The sequence below is a fragment of the Typopeltis vanoorti genome, chromosome 11 (genome assembly GCF_054136105.1).
Source record: "Typopeltis vanoorti isolate ZY-2024b chromosome 11, IOZ_Tvanoo_1.0, whole genome shotgun sequence".
NCBI classification, from domain to species: Eukaryota; Metazoa; Arthropoda; class Arachnida; order Uropygi; family Thelyphonidae; genus Typopeltis; species Typopeltis vanoorti.
The window spans coordinates 74,048,368-74,069,850 of record NC_143559.1 but is presented as its reverse complement, the minus strand read 5'-3'; the positions used below and the strand labels follow the sequence as shown (position 1 = coordinate 74,069,850).

The following is a 21,483-nucleotide window of genomic DNA, read 5'->3' as shown; positions in this document are numbered from 1 at the left end:
GAAGATTTCTAAAAAACGATCTTCCTTTAACAAACCCATGCTGGCCACCAAAAAGTATTTTTCTGTTGTCAGAATTGTAGGACCAACCTCTCTAACACTTTAACACAACTCCAGACACAGATTGGCTTATAATTCAAAGCCCTAATCTTATCACCTTCCTTATGAAGTGGAACAGTTTTGCCCTCTTTCCACTCCTTTGGAACTTGACCCAGCTCAAGACTCATGTTAAAAAGATATGTACGAGGGTGGTCTGAAAAGTTCTTGGCCTAACAATGAAAAAAGAATTTATAATTTCAAAATTTTTTTTATTTTTCAACATAATCTCTCTTAAGCCTAATACATTTATTCCAGCGCCATTATCCCGTCCTTGTAGCGGTTCTCTGTAGGAAGCCAAATCTGGGGAATAGGGTGGATGTCCCAACAATTCATAGCGCAGATCCCTTAATTTTCCCATTGCCAAAACACCTTTGTGGGCAGGTGCATTGTCCTGATGAAAGATGATTTTTTTCTTCTGCAAACCAAGTCTTTTCTCACGAATGTTTTCATCTAGTCTGGTTAAAAGATCGGAATAACATTCCCCAGTTATTGTTTTATCCTTTTGAAGACAATTAATATACAACATGCCTTTAGCATCCCAAAACACCAATGCCATGACCTTTCCTGCTGATGTAACCAATTTTGTCTTCTTTGTCGCTGAACAACTGGCTTCTGTCCACTGTTTTGACTGCTATTTGGATTCTGGTGTGTAATGGTGAATCCAAGTCTTATCCATAGTAATAAATCGATGCACAAAATCAGTTTAATTCTTGTAAAAATGCTCCAAGCACTGTTCAGAGATCTTCATTCGAGTGCGTTTTTGATCTGCTGTAAGCAAGTGTGGCATACATCTTGCATTCTTCTGAAATGCCTATAGTCTCAGCAATTTCTCGCACTTTGACTTATCGGTCATCCAATACCATATCGTGCACTTGGTAATGATTTCTGGTGGTGTTACACTTTTTTGGACATCCTTCACGTGGATCATCTTGAAGGCTGGTACAGCCACGTTTAAACTCAGCAGCCCATTTCTTAATTGTCGAAAACGAAGGAGAAGAGAGCCCATAAACTTTTATGAACTTCAAATGAATTTCTTTTGCCGTTAAACCTTCTTTTCGAAAGAATTTTATAACCACACGATACTCAATTTTATCCATTTCAAGGGATACAGACAACACTTTTGCTTCAGGCAGCTGTATAAAACAAACTACTTGATAGAATGACTTGCAATTTCACATGGTTATGACAGATGTACCAACTTAGAAAAAAAAATATTCCCCATAATGTTGCCATATATGGTCGAGGCCGAGAACTTTTCAGACCACCCTCATGAAAGCTGTTAACTACCCGGAATATTCCCTCAATTTTACAGGTTATAGCTAGATGATTAAAAGGGCAGCATTGACATGGGAATGTTGCATACTATTATATTTTACTTAAATTAATTAAATACTTAACTCATCTTCTAACAATTTAATTTTTTTGGTTTTAAATAATGTTCTGACATTAATTTTTGATATATTTATAATGTTTTTTTTGCTGACCACTTATCTCCCTTAAGTGGTCTCTTGGGCAATGTGCATCAGCTGTCCTGAATACAATAACATTTAATGCATCCTATGATAGTTTTCAATTTTCTTCATAGTAGTTATAGGCAAAATACTGCAGCCAGCTTACCACTCCTCTGCTTGCAGAGCCCAATAAGGATAGGGCAGTCCCTTTGGTAAAAAAAAAAAAAGACTTCCACTGCAAAAAAAGGAAAGATCACCCTTAGCTCTCGAGTACTCTAGTAGTGTTGGGAGCAAAAGAGGTGTGTGTGTGGGGGGGGGGGGGATTTGATTAGGGGTTTGTTGGCTCAAGGACCACAATACTCGATGTAATTAAAAACCGTAATAAACAGATAAATTAGTAAATATTATGTTATGTACAAAACGAACAAAGTTTAAAAAATTAAGTAAAGTAAATCATTATCCACATATAAATAGAATATATACATATATAAACAAATGCGCCTCTATAAATTAATTATTTTTAAAAAGTTAAAAGGTTTCTCAAGTGAAGTGCTGACATGCCAGCAGAACATGACAAATGGTGCAACGTGTGTTGCATTGTTCTCACATATATGGGTCATCGGCCCTCAGTAAAAACGAATGTAAGATGACTGTGACCTGTGCAGAGCCTAGCAAGAACAACTTCCTTCCCTGGAGGGAAAGAAAATCAGTGTTCTACTCCGTACACATTAAATAAATGAATCCACAGATGATGGAGTGTCAGACTTCCTTAGTTGAAAACCTGAACCCATTACTGGGAAGTCATGAAGAGACACCATCAGTTGGTTGTTGAAGTCATCTCTTGATTGCCTCTCATCATGTTATCTCTCATATTACAAGAGTGCCAGTAGATAACGAAATCATCAACATATAGAGCATTGTCTATAGTGGGAGGAAGCTGTTCAGTGATTGAATTAACTTTGACAGCAAGGAATGCCACACTTAAGACAACCTTAGAGAACACCCTGTTCTTGATGATATAGCCAAGATAATGTACTTCCCACTTGGACTTGAAGACTCGACTAGACATATTTTAATAAATACAGGAAGGTGCCCTCTCAGACCTTGGCTACAGAGGCTTTTTCCATATCAAAGAACACTGAAACCAGATATTCCCATTTCAGGAATACATTTCTAATATGTGTTTCTAAACTGACTAAATAGTCCAACATTGAATGATGTCTACAAAAGCCACTGTGTGTGTGTGTGTGTGTGTGTGTGTGTGTGTGTGTGTGTGTGTGTGTGTGTGTGTGTGTGTGTGTGTGTGTGTGTGTGTGTTGGAGAGAGAACATTGTATTCTAAAAACCAGAGGTCTGGCATTAATCATTTTCTCCAACATCTCTTACATAGACATCTGGTCAGAGCAATAAGTCAGTAATTGTTTGCTTGTGTTAGATCCCTTCCTGGTTTTTGGATAGCAGTGGCAATTAATTTATGCCAAGAATCTGGAAACTTTTCCTCTGAAGTTATTCTATTGTATAGTTAGAGAAGAACATCTATGGAAGATGATGAAAGATGTTTTATCATCTCATAATGGATGTCATCAGGACCTACTGTGGGGTGAGACAGTAAAAAGAAACAGTTGATAGAAAAATTTAACTGTAGCTCATTCAATATTAAAAATTCAGCAGGATATAAAGCTGTTGCTGAGATTCTAGCAATATTTTCTTCCAAAGTGTCAGCGATAGCTTTAGGATCAGCAACAGCACATCCATTATGCTGCAAGGTAGACAAATGGTGTGTTTTTATACCTTTCATTTTCTGGATTTTATCCTATACAATTTTTACACTGGTGGTTTGATTAATCAATGATGTAAATTGGATTGAAGATTGTTTTTGATTCTGGTGTCTCACATAACTTGCTTTCACTTGAGCATATTTAAAAGCTATTAGATTTGATGTGGCACGGTTAATGCACAATATACTCCATGCTCTTTTGTGATCTCTTTTGGTTGCTTGGCATTCTGGATTCCACCAAAGCTTTGGATTGAGTGGAATTGAGATGATGCATTTGGAATTACAGCAGCTGCTGCCTGAACAATACAATCTATAACATACTTCACTGCTTGATTGATAAATGTTTGACCGACTGCTTCAGCATGAAATCGGTCATCATTGTCCATTTTCAACACGGGCATCTGTGTAGGAGATTGTGGTTCCTGTGGGGGACATGTGGAAGTAACAGGAAAATGATTGCTTCAATAGATGTTCTCGTCAACATCTCAAATGAGCAGTGCAGAAATGGCAAGGGAGCAGATTGTAAGATCTATTGAAGGATATGAGTAGGTAGGCAAATGGAAGAAGGTGCTGACTCTTATTAAGAAAGGAGGGTGTCATGATTGTTGAGCATTTGCTCAGTGATACAACCTCATCCATTTGTGTTGATACTTCCTCACAGAGTGTTATCTATTCAAGTCACCCATGAGAAGTATGGGCTGAGGCAGTTGCAATATAAGATTCACAAGTTCAATTTTATTTAACTCACAGCTCCATGGTAAATAAATGGAATTACTGTAATAAGAAATCCTACAGATAGGCAAATTGCTACTGCTTCCAGAGCAGTATTAAGCTGGACATGTTAGAAAGGATTATGATTGCAAACTATAATAGCTACTCCATCAGGAGCAAGACCATCTCCAGTTCTGTCCTTATAAACAACAGTAAAATGCCTTAAAGTTGGATCCTCACTGGGTTTTAAATATGTTTCCTGCCAGCAGACACAGGGGGGGGGTTGTGTTTCTGCAGAAGGACTTTAATATTATCAATGTTTTGGCAAAACTCGCAGCAGTTCCACTGTAGAAATATTCTTTAGTCTTTTGACTTTGTAGACTTGTCCAATGTCCAAGATGTTGAGGGCTTGCCTTTGTCAGGCTTATGTTTAACTCTGGATTTATGGAAATATAGATGGCCAGTGTACATTGCACAAGTTGTGAAGTCATCACATCAGATAACGGCATGGAGAATTGATGTGGAGGACCATGATGTGCAGAAATAGGTTATGATTATATTGTATAAGGCCTCATGTGGATTATTCTACACAGATTTGGTCACCGTGTTTTCATGGTGAGAAAGGGTTCAGAGAAGATTTACAAAAGGTGGTCTGCTAGCAATCTTTGGAATGTGGAGTATGAAGACAGAATTGAAAAAATCTAAATTGCAAAGCTTTGTGAATAGGAAGGGGGGGGGATATGATTGAGACATATAAGTTGGTCAGGGATTGATATGGAAAAAATATTTCATAGAATGAGAGAGGAGGTAGAAAAAGAGGCCATCCCTAGAAACTGCATAAGGAGGGTGTGAGCAGAGGAGTGAGGAGCAGGTTCTTTGCATGGAGAATGTTGGTGAGTGGAATGCATTGCCTGAGTGTGTTGTGCTTGTAGATACTTTGAATTAGTTTAAGGCACATTTGGATGAGCTTTGTGTGTGTGATAGTGTGTATCTCCTATAATGAGTCTGACTCCATGGAGGCAAGATGTTAATAAAATAATTAAGCATCTCAGTGGATAAGAGATGTACAGCCTAATAGGACAATTCAGATACTCTGCTTAGACAGATGTTGGAGTGTGTATCAAAAAGTAAGGATGACATTCCTGGTCAGAACCAGATGATCATCTCTTCATATGGATGCTCTTCATCCCTCTCACTTCCCAATCTTTAAGCTCTGAACATATCTCTTCATCAAGGAGATCCCATTCTGATATCACTCCTCTAGTTGAGTTTAATGTCTTCTGAGGTATCACTGTAATTGGTATTCCACTTGTTGTTCCCTTTAGTAATTTTTCTGAATGTTGCTGACTAGATGTTTCCACAAGGATATCACCAGAAATTTGTTTGACTGTTTTGGGAGATGCTGTGAGTCTTCCTAGATCCTTTTGAATAAAGAAGATTGACATTTTCCCTATTGGCATTTCACCTGTTGCATGGATAATTAGAAACACTGGTATCATGTTCTGTTATCAAATGATGTATCTACAGTATCAGTACTTGGTTGGGACTATATTAGGGCCCCCTGAAATATCTCAGGATGAGAAATTCATGCTCAAGAGTTTTTTTTGTTGTTGTTTAGCACCAGAGCTCCCCACCCACCAAGGAGCCACACATGGATGCCTTCTTATTGACTCCAGGACTACTACCCCAGACACTATGTCTCCACCACAACAAGCCTTGGATCCTGGATCTTGGGGGTTGGAGACTTACTGCAATACCTTTGATCCTGGCTGAACCATCCAGTACTGCCTGTCTTGTCAAAGTAGTGCATGATTGCCAGGATCTCCTTTTCCAAATGTCCACAGGTCATACTACATGGCACATGTGGCAGCAGGACTGGATCCCAGTGATGGTGGTCTGGAAGACTGGTAGCGTAAAAGACTTAGGAGAAGTAGAGTGAAAAATACTGGAAGAAAAGCAAAGGAAAAGAGCAACAATGAAAAATGCCAGTTCCATCACTGGGAGGTCCCCTCATTCTCATTCTCATCTCTCCTCACACCAGGAGTGTGAGGAGAGATGAGAATGAAAGAAGGGTAGGAATTCCGGGCAGTGTATCAAAGTATGTTGAATGAATTTTATTTATTCGTATGGGGTTCCTCATCTGTCCCTTAAGACTGATTAAGCCCTCCTAATGAGGAATTAAGTATATATATTTATGACTGTAAATCCGTGTGTGTTAACAGGCCAGTTTGCCTGTTCTGAGGGAGATAAAAACCCGAGTTTCTGGGTGAAAAAACCCTCTACTTCCATATGATACCTGCTAACTCACCTTTAGTCGAAAGAGACCAGATTAAAGGTCCTCATGTCATAAACGGTGACGACCTTTATATGGTCCTCACCGTCAAAAGACCTGAGTTCGATTAGGGGAATCGAACCCAGGTCTTACCAAAGAACTTAGTCTGTACCAACTGAGCTACGGAGGCTCTATTGAATGAAGCAACCAATATTCAGCACCTCACATTTACCACTCCCATACTCACGAGAGTGATCTCTCGTGAGTATGGGAGTGATGAACCTTGTTTATCTTATTCCCTGATTTTTGGGAAATAAGATAAACATAGTTGGATTCCAAATTTTTAGAATTCTTACAAAATTTCTAAAACTTGGAATCCCTATTATTATTATTATTATTATTCTAAGACCCCATGGAGTCAAAGATTCATCATTTTTCACCAACCCCTTACTAAGTTGTACATCTTTTTCATATCACCCCCCCCCCTCCTCCTCTTATCCACTAAACTCTGTAAATTGCATCTTCTCAACCTTTCTTCAATTTCAACATTCCAGAGATCAGAAACTGTCGTAGTCAAAATGGGCTTTGGGCCCTTTTGCAACATCTCTTCATCCTTTTGAAAACCAGTTGACCAAATCTGTGTACAGCAGTCCATATGTGACCTAATCAAGTCCTTATACAATGGAACCAGAATCTTCTTACTTCTACAAGTCAGTGTCCTCTTAATTTTAGATCCTTATTCAGTATTATCCCCAAAATCTCTTATTTATTTCCTCCACCGCCCACAATATATTCGCACCAAGCATAAATTCTACATCCCACCTTTGTTTTCCAAATTTTAAAACCTTCCATTTTGCAACATTGAACTGGTATCTCCATGCCCATTCACTCAGTATATTCAGGTCTTCTTGTAAGGCCACAACATCTGCTCTACTCATACATACAAAGTTCATCCCAACTTTGTATCATCTGCAAACAACTGAATATCCACATTCATATCTTCTCCAGTATCATTAATATACAGGTTAAACATTAATAGTCCTAAAACACATCCCTTATGTTGCCTCTATAATGCCTTCTTTATCTGTATTGTGTATTTAATCTCTTCATTCATCCATTTCACACCTACCTTATTTAACTTTCTGACCCTTGGAATGATTTAGGCATTGCTTCTACTAGATAGTTTTTTAATAGCACCCAAGCAACATTAGTTCTTCTTTCCGCCTGATTCTGTGTTCTCCTTATTCCGTGCTTTAGCTTCAGGCTTCCTCCAGAGCTTCTCATAATCACCAGCCTTGTAGTTCCACATATATCGTTTCCTCACAGAAGTCATCGTGTGGCTGGTAGTCATAGAAGTAATCACTTCATTGTTACTCTCACTAACTGGAGGGAGATTTTACACCTCATTTATAATAACATCCTCTGATGAGATGATCAAATGCAAAACACTCGATCCTTGCATACTCTCTGTTATATACTGCCTGAGGTAGTTATCTCTCAAAAACTTGAGAAGCTCATTTTCTTTACTTATGGTTGCTATTTCATCATCCCAATCTATATTACCTTAATTAAACTAACCCATAATGATAAGCTAATTTGCCTATACATTTCATGGTCACTATCCTCCTCATTACCAGACCTATAATAACATCCAACTTAATATTTCATTCTATTTATCTCTATCTCACACCATACTGCCTCAGAATTACTATCACTATTTCCCCCTTGCTCTCTACATTTTATACACATAATTCTTTTTCTATCATCAATAGGATTCCACCTCCCTTTTTACTATTTCTATCTTCATGAAATACATCTTATTTTATTTCAATAAAATAAATTTCAATGATTTCTGTCTAGCCAAAGTCCTAGAATAACTTGCATACAGGCAAAACAAATGTAATAGGTGCATATTCATTTTGTGAAGTGTTCTTAAAACGGAATGTGGATCCGATACTCTCCCTCTCCACATAGCATGCTATACAGCTCATTCAAATCGTCTAGCTTATATTATTCTTAGTTGCACAAACTTGAACCTCCTTACCAACTTGTCCATTAAGCTTAAGTTCCATATTTGATCTAGGATTTTCCTAATAGTTTCACCTTTGATTTTAAGAATTCTTGTTAGTTCTTTGATCTAAATAATATATGGCATGTTTGTTGTCAAAATGAGCTTGTTACCACCTGTGATCCCAACATTTGACTCTCATTCCTTACAGTAACTTACAGTATGCAAACTGTTTGTGGAACTTGTTACTTTTATCTCCTGTTAGTTTAAGTCAGTTTAATGAATTTAAGATGTTGTCTTAACTAGGATGACTCAGACAAACTTGGATTGTGAGGCTATTGTGGGATTGCTGGAACATCTTTCTGCAGATGGACTGAAGGAGCTTTTAAATGATAATGCACGAGTAGATGATATGATTAATGATCTACAGCAGGTGAGTGGCATTTTTTTGTTGTAGAGTTGCTTGTTCTTAATTCTTCAGAATGCTGTTTAAAAATTATAATAAGATGCTCTCTCTCTCTCTCTCTCTCTCTCTCACAGAGAGAGAGAGACAGAGCTTGAAAAGAAGTCAACAGCCCCCCCCCCCCCCATGGTCAAGGTGTATTGTGCTATGTAATGAGTCGTGTTTGTAGCCAGTATAAATTGGCTACAATTGGCACTAACTTATGATGTTCATAAGTTAGTGCAACTGTGTGTGGGTGAAATGGCTGCAAGAAGGGAACGTACAGAGTTTGAAAGAAGCATTGTGATAGGATGCTATGTAGCAGGCATATCTGTTTGGCAAATTGTTTACAAATTGGGCCATCCCAAGTTGAATGGTGGTTTTTACATATTATTCTTCATAGCACCCTACAGTCAGGTTTGGTGAGTGTGGTGGGTTGCACTTGCAGTGGATGACCCACCACACTCACTGAATATGACTGTAGGGTGCAATGAAGAATAATACGCAAAAAATGCCATTTGTCGGCCAATACATTGAATGTGGAGTTCCTGGCATCAACTGGAGCATGAAGATCACATTGCAACTCTCACATTGCTCAAACCAGCGTGCAGCATCATCTTCAGTGGTGCAAAGAGCATGTACAGTGGAATGTGGAAGCTTGGAAAAGTGTGTTGTGGAACGATGAATCATGCTACACTCTCTACCGAGCAGATGGACAGGTGGGGGTGTGACAGATGCCCGGTGAACATCTCTTACCAGAGTGCATAACTCCAACTATGAAATTCGGATGTGGCTGTGTGATCAAACCAAGCTATGTTCCTGGTTTGACCTCTGTTTGTGGTGCCACGAATATTGAACTCCAAGAGGTAGCTGAATATTCTGGACCATGCATTTCTTCCTAATTTGTGGTGTTTCTATGGAACTGACCATTGTCTCTTTCATTAAGACAATGCACCATGTCATAAGGCTGCTGCTAAAACTGTGTTGTTTGTAGACATCAATGTTACCATACTTGACTGGACTCCACAGAGCCCTGATCTCAACTTATTTGAACATCTATGAAATGAACTGGAGCATGGGGTTAGGTCAAGGGACGTCTGCTCCACAACGGTCCAGGACCTCATTACATGTCTACGGGAAGAATGGTCCCAAAATCCCATTAATTGCTATCATACATTTGTGGAAAGTATGCCTACAGTCATCACAGTGAAAAGAGGTCCTACATCTTATTAAGGTCTGTGTTCTTCATACTATGGTGTCTATTAGCTTCTTTCCAAGCAGTGTGTGTGATATAACTGATTTACTCAGCTGCGAGACATATTTTTTGAAATAGATTAAATGGCTATAAGACGAGAGATTAAAAATAGAAACACTATTTTAATTAAGTGAACTGTACAATTAGTTTTGTTTTCTTAGAAGACTTCTTCAGGTGCATAACATAAGGGAACTACCAACAAACATTGTGAGAGAAAAAGTCTATACATTAAGCATTAACGTATTAATCTTTGAAGCTATTCTGTGTATCTCTTCATAGTTGGGTGTATAGATTTTTTTTCTCTCACAGTGTTTGTTGGTAGTTCCCTCATGTTATGCACCCAAAGAAGTCTTTTAAGAAGATGAAACTAGTTTACTTAATTAAAATACGTTTCGATTTTTTATCTCTCGGCTTATAGTCATTTAATCTATTTCAATATATAATGTGTGTGTGTGTGTGTCACATTAGAAGGATTCTAATAAAATTCATCATACAGGATTCCAATTCTTCAAACTTTCTTCATATTCAAGAATGGAGGACTTGTGATAAGTATGCCCATAGGATTGCTGCAGTCATCACAGTGAAAGAAGGTCCTGCATCTTATTAAGGTGGATGCCATGGCTGTTTGTTCTTCACACTATGGTGTCTGTTGATTTCTTTCCAAGCAGCGTGTGTGTGTGTGTACACAAACACACACGTTTAATATTTAAGAAATCATATATTCTTATTCTTAATCATGGAATTTAATGGATAATAGTTCTTTTATGCTGAAAACATTTAGGTGACAGGTGATTTAATCACTTTGGCAAGAACATCACATTCTGTATTAGTTTTGAATCACTTGAAATACAGAATCCCTCACATCACCTCATATCATATCAAACCACAGCAGGCAATGTTATGCTGTTGAATAACTGAAGGAGTTAGTTAAGTGAAGATACAGTTACATGGTGCTGTACCAAAAGTTAGTTGACACACTAACTCATTTAACGGTTGGTTAATGGAAGGCTCATTTATTTGAGGGTGAGATAATTGAAAAATCACTGTAGTACCATTAGTGCCATGTTTGGTTTCTATAGTACAGTGTTTCCAAATTATATAACATCCTTATCTCATCTGTGATACTAATATTTAGGTTTCTAACTTTTTCTGGATAGATTATTGTTAAAACAAAACGAACAAATAAAAGTCATTGTGATTATTAAATAGACTTGCTCAAGCTGACCCCTCTATGTGATGCACCTGTACATGATGGAGGGATCCTCCCAGTGATAATGTTGGCCCTTTTCATTCATATTCTTGTACTATGCTTTTCTTCTGTATTCTTGACTGTACATAGTTTTTTTTTTTTTTTTCATCTTCTAGACCACCATCACTAGAATCTAATGCCTTGTTGCCATGCATGCAACCCATGGACATTCAGAAAGAGGGATACTGGATGGCCTGGTAGGGTCAATCCTAGTGTGGTTGCAAGAGTCATTGACATTGTAGTAACTTTCATTCCCTATGGTCTCTGGGAACAGGGCCCAAGGCTTACTGTGGTTCTATCATGGTGTCTGGGATAGCCCTGGCAGTCCACTTCCTAGAGCATTCATTGCTTACTACAAGAGTGTGCATTCGTGTGTGGCTCTATAATGGGTTGGGAGCTCTGTCACTGAACCAACTTCCTCCTTGAGAATGAGTAATTTTTTCTTCCTCTTGTTTATCATGGGCCTTTAACAAGTTGCAGTTAAAGGAACTATTGCAACATCAAACAGAAAAATCAAAATCACCCTTCTTCATCCAGCTGGATCTCCAAAATGATTCAAGAAACTCTGTTCAAGTGATATCCTTATTAAAGTAACAATAGCAATTACAATAAAATACAATATGTTAAAGTACTTTGTGCACCATCTGTTTGGAGAATAATAATAACTGTCATCTCCCTCGCCATGCACACACACAACTTTAAACTTTTCTGGAGGCATAATATTGGAGCAGGACCTCCTCGCTGTCATTCATTTTTGGAGTAGATCTCTTTGTCTGTTACATAGAGGAGGTCCCACTCTGGCAATTCCCAGGTGAACCAGGAATGTTCACCTGGTTTCCACCAGGAATAACATCCTTACTTTCAACACACCTAAATCACCAACATCTGTGAAAGCAGATTATCTAGACTGCTTAGTTAAGCTCTAAATCCCAAACCCTTTGCACTGATTTAAATGTCAAACATATGGTCATTCTTAAACTGCCTTTTCTGCCTCTACCATATGTACTCGATGTAGCAGTAAAGATCATGAGGCACTATAAGAGCAAAACACTGAAATACTCACACTGTGAGGAAGATCACCTAGCATACTTTTGAGCATGCCAAAGGTGAAAGGATGAAAAGGAAATCTAAAAAATAAAAACTGAGCAGGACATTCCTTATCAGGAGATGAGGAGTCAGTATACTACAAATGTACAACAATAAAGTGTTAGTAGGGACCTTAACACATATGTTGAGGCTCACCTTTTCACAGCAACATCATCCTTTAATGGTATGATTTCATTGCTGTCCCTTTAGAGTGCATAAAAGAGAAAAATTGATATAGACTCAGGCCTGAGGACATGCCAGAAATGGTCCCACTACATAAGAATCCAGTAATTAAAAAAATAATGGAACATACACCACTGAGGATCAATGACATGCCTCCACACCTGTTAATAGATGGCATGGATATCTTTGTTCCCCCACAAGAAGATAATGCAATTAATATACCTAGTGTCCTAGGTATATAAGAGGGAGTCTAGTTTGATGATGTCTTGGATATCTTTCCTGGTGAAGAAAAAATTATGGACACTGGCTGTCCACAATTCTCCAAAAAAGAAAAAAGAAAAGAAAAATCCAAGGTAAATGTAAACAAAACCTCTCAATAACAAAAACCAGATGATACCACCAAAATAAATAATGGAAACATTTCTACAATGGAACCATCATGGATTCTGTCAAAACATTGATATCATCAAGACTCTCATACAGAAGTATAAACCAGTCTGCTTTTGCCTGCAGGAAATATAATTGAAGTCCATTGATGATCAACCATTACAAAATGTAGCAGTCATTTGTAAGGACAGCATAGGGGAAAAGACCTTCCCACAAAGAAGTGTATGAAAGCACTCAAAGAAAACTCAGCTTACTGCAGGTTTCTGCCCCAACTTCATACTCTTCTTACACCAAGGCATGCAAGAAATTCAAAATAGTTATCAGCATATCTAAATCTGATTTCATAACGGCTAACAGCAGAAAACTTGCCTCCTGTCCAAATGTAGACTATGCTTTTTCACGTTAAGGGCTTAATGAAGTGAAACAGCACTGAGAAAGGATTAAAAAAAAATATTGAATTCTTCTAAAGTCCACCACTAAGCCTTTTGAAAAAAGACTTGGCAATGGAGCCATCAGTCCCCCTTAATCTCAACCATAATTTTGTCATTGATCTGAAGCAAGTACCGGCACTAGTTCCTAATGTTCAGCATCAAATGTTGTATCTGTAACTTAGCTCCAGAAATAGCTAATAACATTAGGCTTGATGTTGTAGCATTCTTTCTCAACCTTTGTCTCCTGAAAGAAATCTGTCATCTTGCCAACTCAGTGCCCTCAAGAAACTGTGTAAAGATAGCAATATAGTCATCACCAGAGCTGATAAGAGGAATACTACCATTATTCTTAATACCAGTGAATACAATAGAAAAATGGACATCATTCTCAGAGACTACTCCACTTACAGACCTTTAGATTATGATCCCACCAAATTTCAGATTAAAAATTGAGAAAAGTCTGTTCATAAAGAGTTTTTTCCTGGCCTCCTGAAATCAGAGATTTCCTATGTTATAAATTACCAAAACAGTTAGCAAGCCCTCTTACCTCCCCTCCCCACTGTTCATTCCACTTCCTATATAATAAATATAAAAAACTCTGTCCATTTTAAAACTTCTGTTGAGAATTTAACATTAAATAATAGATATTTTTGTTAGCTTTGATATCACCTCACTGTTTACAAGTATTCCCTTGTAATGACACCTTATCACTTATAAAAAAAATTTTCCCTCCTGATATTACTGATCTCTTTTCCTTTGCTATCCATTCCAGATATCTCTCTTGGAAACACAAAATTTATAAACAGATAGAGGATACCTCTATGGATTCTTCCCTCTCACCTCCCTTGCCAATTTTTTTATGAAATATTTTAAAAAATAAGCTCTTGACTCAGTCGCTCTCAAACCTTTTATCTGATTAAAATATGTGGATGATGTGTTCCCCATTTGACCTCATGGACCAGACACATTAGACTCTCTCCTCCTCTCACCTCAATAGTCTTCATCCTAGAATCCAGTTTATCATGAAAAAATAAACTAATAATAGTTTAGCCTTTCTGGACACCTTCATGGCATGCCCACCCACACAGGCAGATACCACAAACTTTCCCATCACCTCTCTCCCTCCCTCTCAACAGTATGGTATCATTAAACACTAACCAATAGAGCCTATAGCCTTTGTTCCAATGATTCCTCTCACATCAGGACTTAATCATATACACCACACTTATTTAATGGTCACAGTTCCCACAGTATCAAAAAAATAATTAATCCTTTACCTATTCCCTGACCTTCTCTTCAGATATTTTAGAAAGATTTTAGTAATGCTGTCATCATCTCCTATGTCCAAGGCACTTCAGGAAAAATAGCCAGAAACACAATCTCTGCACAGCTTTCAAGCTCTACCAAAAGCTAATTACATTCTGCAAAAGATCAGCTTCTGCCCCCCCCTTCTGTGCATGTGTGTGCACGCGCACGCACACCTGGAGTATATAAAAGTGTCCTGTTCCTGCAAGTTAGCCTACTGTGGACAGACAGGAAAATCAGCCAGATATATTTTTTGTATTCTTCTCTATGGAAGAACACAAAAAATACATCTGCAGTCATGACTTTGGTCATTTTGCCCTTGTGGATCATGCTTTAGATACAGTTCATAGAATCAATTGGAAAAGGACCACCATGCTCCTTTGCAGTAAATTTAGAAGAGAAAGACTATATTTAATCTGCAGCTGCTCTCAGAAATCTGCCCTAATTTAAGTAAATATGGTTGCATTCAATCTCCCAAAATATGGAAAACATATACTTTGAGATTCCAGTTTACATCCTAGGCTGCCCATAGAGGGCATCCCACCTAGTTAGGACTCTAGTCTTTTATCCATGTGCTTAGTTTTATGTTGCCTTTTTGTTTGTGTTACAAGTCTCATATTGTACTATTTTGACAATTTTTCAGTGCTGTTTCACTCCAATAAGCCTCTAACATAAGTTTCTTCTAGCACTTCAGCCTTAACATAGAAGATATACCTTCTGGCCCCTTGCTAGAAACTTGCAAGTGAAGATGAACTTCTGTTCAACTTCACTTGCACCCCCCCACCTCTCATTGTGGTGGCACCATGGTTACTTCACCCAAGGATAAAGCTGATCCTAACATAACGTTTCCTTAAACTCCTGGTTAGATGACCTAGGGAAATCATCTTCTATCATAACAGAATCTGAGCAGCATATGCTTCCTTTAGTTTTTCGATAGAAGGACATCAGAAAATTACTAACTTGAACACCATAAAGTTTTCTGGTCTTGATGGAATTTTTCCAATTTTCTTCAAACATTGTACTTCAGAGCTAATGCCTATCTTGTATCGTCTCTTACAATCTACAATACATAAGTCATACTTATCCCAATGCCTGGAAGCAATCAGTTTTTTTATGTGGTTCCCATCCATGAAAGGTTATTAGTAAACCTTAGCCCATCCACAGCATGTTTGTACTGTGGATGGGCTAAGGATTTTTTTTTCTTCTCATTTTTATCAATTTTATATATTTTTTAAAATTTATTTTTACACATAATCCAGGAACCCTGCTCTAGAGATCAAAGATGGAAGTTTTTCAGGCCACTTCATGCCTCCAGTAAGCAATAAACATATCCAGACTATCCCAAAAAAAGAAAGACAGAAGTCTGCTGTCAAACTATCAACCAGTTGCCATTGCCTCTATCCTCTCTAAAATAATGAAGAAAATCATCAATAGCCAACTTCTCTACTACCTAGAAACCCACCAATTAATCAGCTATCATCAGTATGGATTCCAGCATTCAAATTGCACAGTTGACCTCTTAAGTTACATCACCCACCACTGGATATGTACTGTGGAAAGGTTTGGAGAAATTTATGCTGCGTTCTTAACATTTCCACAGCTTTTCACCAAGTTTAGCATTGAGACCTGCTAAGCAAATTACCATCCTTTGGTCTATCTGCCCCCTTCCATAATTGGGTTCACTATGTCATGGTGGTTGGCGTCCTCTCTTTGAGCTTCACCATCAATGAATATGGATAGGAGAGTCCTATCACATAACCTCTTACTCATGTACATAAATGTCTATTGTCAGTCACTGCTAATCCTATCCTTAGCTTTGTAGATGATAGTACTCTTCATTTGTCCTACTCATTTGACAAACCATGCAGTGCGCTGACATCTCAAGTATCAAGATCATTTACACTAATGCTTTAAACATTGATCTATGTACCATCCTTCAATGGGCGAGGACAATCTGTTCATCTTCGATCCCACAAAACTGCAGTCCTGCCTTTTCTCTCACAAAAGAGATATCAGCTCATCTACCCTTACCCTCAGTAATACATAAATGACCAGACAGGATCAGTTCTCTCTGCTTGGACCTACCTGTAGTCTGTTCAAGATATAAACACATCACATCAGTGGCTTTGTCAGCATCTAGAAAACTTGGCATCCTCTTTCATTTAGTATACTATTTTACATCCAACCTCCAGTTGGGTGTAAAATAGCATAAATCCCAAATCTGTCCATCCTCAGAATAATACTCACGTTTTTTTTTGTGTATGTGTATGGGGGGGCTGAACTTCACTAAATATTCTTTTCACTGTACATTGCAAACAAACATACTTACCTTTGCTTTTTGATGACCCATAAAAAAGAAGAAAATTACATGTTACTCCCTTAAATTTAGCATAAGAGACATTAATTTTTGAGGTGGGGGGGTCTCTTATGTTGCTTGACTTCCAGATGTTTCTGTATCTGCAAAATGTGGAATTTTGTAATGACATCCATGCAGTTTAAAAGTGGAATGTAAAATAGACCTAAAGTACAGTAAAATAAAATCTTAGAATATGACTAGTATTAGTTTAATCCTTTATCCAAGTGTGAGCAAACAAAGTTTGCACCTGAAAATATCTTCAGGACTGAGCTAAGGTGGTGCAACACCAAAGCAACTCGTGGTAAAGGTGGAGAAAGCTATTGCCTTGGTGGTGCACCACCTTAGCTCAGTCCTGAAGACTTTGTTTTGCTCACACTTGGATAAAGGATTAAACTAAATAGCTTTCTCCACCTTTGTCATGAGTTGCCTTGGTGTTGCACCACCTTAGCTCAGTCCTGAAGATACTTTCAAGTGCAAACTTTGTTTGCTCACACTTGGATAAAGGATTAAACTAAACTTATTATAGTCTAACCAAGTGAAAAATAAACTCTCAATATGACTGACTAGTGATGTGACTTATGATGAATTTAACTTTCTGACATAAGACTGCTACAGTGTTGAGAGGATTTTTGCTCGCTCACTCTCTTCTCTGATGAGAATGAACAGTTCAGGCCAGTAAAACCTAATTAAGAAATGATAAAAGGAAAACATACAGGCACTTAGACAGAGCTTGTCTCTTTTAATTAGTACAAACCAAGGTAACTATGCCAAAGATTATTCTCATAAGTTCTTGTATAAATTTCAAAACTGTTTAACGTTTCTTTCTATATTTGAGTATAAAATATGGATGAATCCATAATATCCTTCATGTTTACTTATTAAAATGATAAAAATTAAGAAAAATTAAAATTATCAAATAATAATTTAATATTACAAACACCCTGGTCTTGGTTGGCCGAGTGGTTAGCGTATCTGCTCTCCAGTCAAGAGGCTGCGGGTTCAAATCCCACGTAGGCACGGATGTTTGTGATTATCTTTCACCATACATTCATTCACCTAATATGGACTGGATCACCATGGGAGTAGTAAACCCAAAATCTCCTGCAATGGGAGAGATCTTCATCCTGCAATGGGTAGATAAATAGGCTGTTCATCATCACCAACACATTATTAAATGTGATCCAAATTGAAAAATAGTAACTTCACCATACATTACAGCATGAAAGTCTGTTGGCTACCTACTGGTAGCAATTTTTTTTCTTTTAAACTAATAAACTACCTGATAAGAGGAGTAATTCTGCAAATTGACAGACATGAACCTTTTAAATGTACCAAAAATTAATTTTATGTGGCTATTGCTGCACTTGATTTATAGTCATATAAGGATATTATTGCATTTTATTTAAAGGAAATACAAATCAATGTTTAAAATAACAAATAATGTTATATTTATTCCAGTCATTGCTTAGTTTCGTTAATTATCATCTATAATCTATATGATTCATTACTCATTTTACTAAAATTAAAAATTATAATAAATTAGACTATTTTCTGTTTTATATATTAATTTACATTTATGAAAGGTCTCGTGTTGTGTTTACGGGAATTGAGACAAGAAAGATTAGAAAATTTCCTGGGGATTCTGTCCTGGCAATTCCCAGGACAGAAATCCTAGTGATATCTAACCAGAAAAAATTACATGTTATATTTAAAATTGCTTTTGATTTTACACTAAGGTTAAATGTGTATGTGTGGTCACACATACATATATACACACTGCTTGCTCTGCTCCCCAACCCCTTAGTAGGATGGATGATAGAGCAGATTCTTGGCAAATCCATCAGTCTGCTATATATTCCTTTCTCTTTTCTGATAACTTATGAATCAGTAAACTGATTTTCTTTAAACTTTGTATAAAATATCTTGCTACCATATGCCATATTTTTATGAAACGTGATTTTTTTTTTTTATGCCAGTCATCTTTATGAAGCATATGAATATCACATTACCATAAGCTATCTCAGTGCTGTAACTTCATATTGCAAGGTGGCTTAGGGATATGGCAATGCTAATTTTTTTAATCATTTTGATGCATTTAAGTATCCAGATAAATGTCCAGAGAAATGGTTATAGTACTTTGAAATCATACATAAATTAGGTTTTTCATCTGACAAGTATAAATATGATATGATACCATATGAATTCTAGTTTTCAAATAGCATTCTTACATAAAGGATTTTTCAGTCCTTTATGTAAGAACTTTTTTAAGGACCCCCCCCCCCCCCCCCACACACACACAAACAGCTCTTACAAATCCATTTCCAATACTTGATGTATAATTTAATTAATTATTATCACTGGTGCCCAAAAAATATTATATATATTTTTTTTTCTTTGTTTTTTATGTTTTTTTTTATGTGATGTAACACATCACATCAAAAGGGTGTATACAACTTTGCAGGAGAAGAGAGACTAACTCAGATGATGTACAAAAGCTGAATGAGTGTCATAATGTAGTGAAACACATCAATTTTTGGTCATGCAACTTTATTACCAAATGACAACACTAGATGGCGTGATATGTCACACCATTTGAAAATGGTGACTCTCGATGGTGCAAAGCAAGCACATTGTATGTTTTGGTTTGAGAAAACGAGATCTGCAACACAAGTTCAGGGGAAAATCTGCATGCAATACAGCAAAGAACCTCTTAGTAAGCACATGATCTACACATGGCACAAGAATTTTATAGAAACACGCTGGTCTGTGCGTCATCCAAGGTCAACAGGAAGGCTTGTGCTACCAATGCTGTTGTGAAAGGTTCGGGATAGTTTCCATAGAGGCCCTGGAAATCAACCAGATGGGATTTTGTCAAATTAGAATTCCACGTGTGGCTGTGTGGTTTGTTTTATGACATTGTCGACATTTAAGGCGCTACAAATTTACCCTTATACAATTTTACGAAGAAAGACAATAAGAAGATATGCCAGGATTTCTGTACGGAAATAATCAGTAGGATAGAACAAAATGAGGACTTTTTTGAGACAGTCATTTTCAGTGATGAGTGCACTTTTCACTTAAGTGGGCAAGTAAACACTCACAACTGCAGAATTTTGAGAAGCGAAAATCCACATGACATCATAGTGCATGTGGATATTCGCTTCCCCAAATTCTGCAGTTGTGATCATACACCACTACCACCACCAGTTGAGTTACTGGTAGTGTGTGTGTGTGTGTGTGTGTCTGCTACCAATACCTAACACCCCAATTAGATGATTTCCAGCAAGATAGAGCACCTCCTCATAACCTGACAGACAAAAGGTTGTACCATGACACCCATTTTCGTGCAGATGGATTGGTAGAGGGACACCTGTAGTCGTCGTCACCTTCCCCTGACCTTACACCATTAGATTTTTCTTGTGGGGCTTTGCAAAAGATTGAGTGTTTGTACCACCACTACTAGCCAATTTGGATGAGCTGCATTCCAGAATTACTGCCACCATTGCTGAAGTTAAGCCAGATATTCTCTGCCGTACAGGAAATTGATTACAGATGGGACATCTGCAGAATTACTGGAGGCAGTCATATCAAACTTTAACTATCTGTATTGAAACTTCAAGTGTTACGCTACATTTGCACAATAATAAAAATTGTTCATCTGTCATTATTTACCTTCTATTTTTCGTTCAAAGTTGTATATCAGAAGATGATGGTCCTTTCTGTCTCCTTAGTCAGGCACAGAATATTTTTTATGACATATATTGAGATGCAGTAGTGGAATAAGTATTGTGATACTTATTCTGATATGATCCCAATCAAGTAAACAGTTTTTGGAAGCATTTTATACTTTCAGTTTTTTTTTTTTTTTAATTAATTGTATGCTGAAGTTTGCAGTAACCAGTTCCATTTTCATTTTATTAGATAAAAAATCTCGAAGCAGAGCGAGAAATGTTACTAGTCACTAATAAAAGTTTAGCAGAATTCAATTTGTCTCAGCAGCCTTCCCTTGAAACTGCAAAACAGCAAGTGCAAAATTTGTATGAACAGGCTAGAAGACTCAAACAGGAATTAGAAGAAAATAAATTAAAGCTAGGTAGGCAGTCTTTTGATGACCTGTTACATATAATATTTAAATGTTTTAATTCAAACCAAATTAAAAATTTGGTTTGAATTAAAATGTCAGTATTGTCACAATATTTTTCTTGGATGTATGGATTATCTAGTTTGTAGATAGTTGTCTTCTTGCATTGTTATATAGAAAATCATATATCAAAGAATAAGTAATAAACAATTGTGCTTGGTAAAAAAAACTTATTTTCTAATATCAGATTTTTTTTATCTGTAATAAACTTTTTTAAGTTATTACTAAATAAATGTTTTACAGATAAATTAAACATAATGTGAATTGATAACTTATGTGTCTTGTTACTCGTCATCAGCTAAAATTACATCAAGGAGCTGAATTTTTTAACATC

The 21,483-nt window shown here is 37.1% G+C and overlaps 1 protein-coding gene across 1 annotated transcript in view; it reads left to right on the top strand.

Annotated features, from left to right (window-relative positions):
- Positions 1-21,483, top strand: part of LOC150101744 (vacuolar protein sorting-associated protein 37C-like) — a 70,924-nt gene that overhangs the window by 6,494 nt on the left and 42,947 nt on the right. Inside the window, exons 2-3 of the mRNA XM_090400889.1 lie at positions 8,621-8,747; positions 20,930-21,101. Coding sequence (XP_090257015.1) covers positions 8,622-8,747; positions 20,930-21,101 — 298 coding nt within the window. The 5' untranslated portion in view covers position 8,621. The remainder of the gene's footprint in view (positions 1-8,620; positions 8,748-20,929; positions 21,102-21,483) is intronic.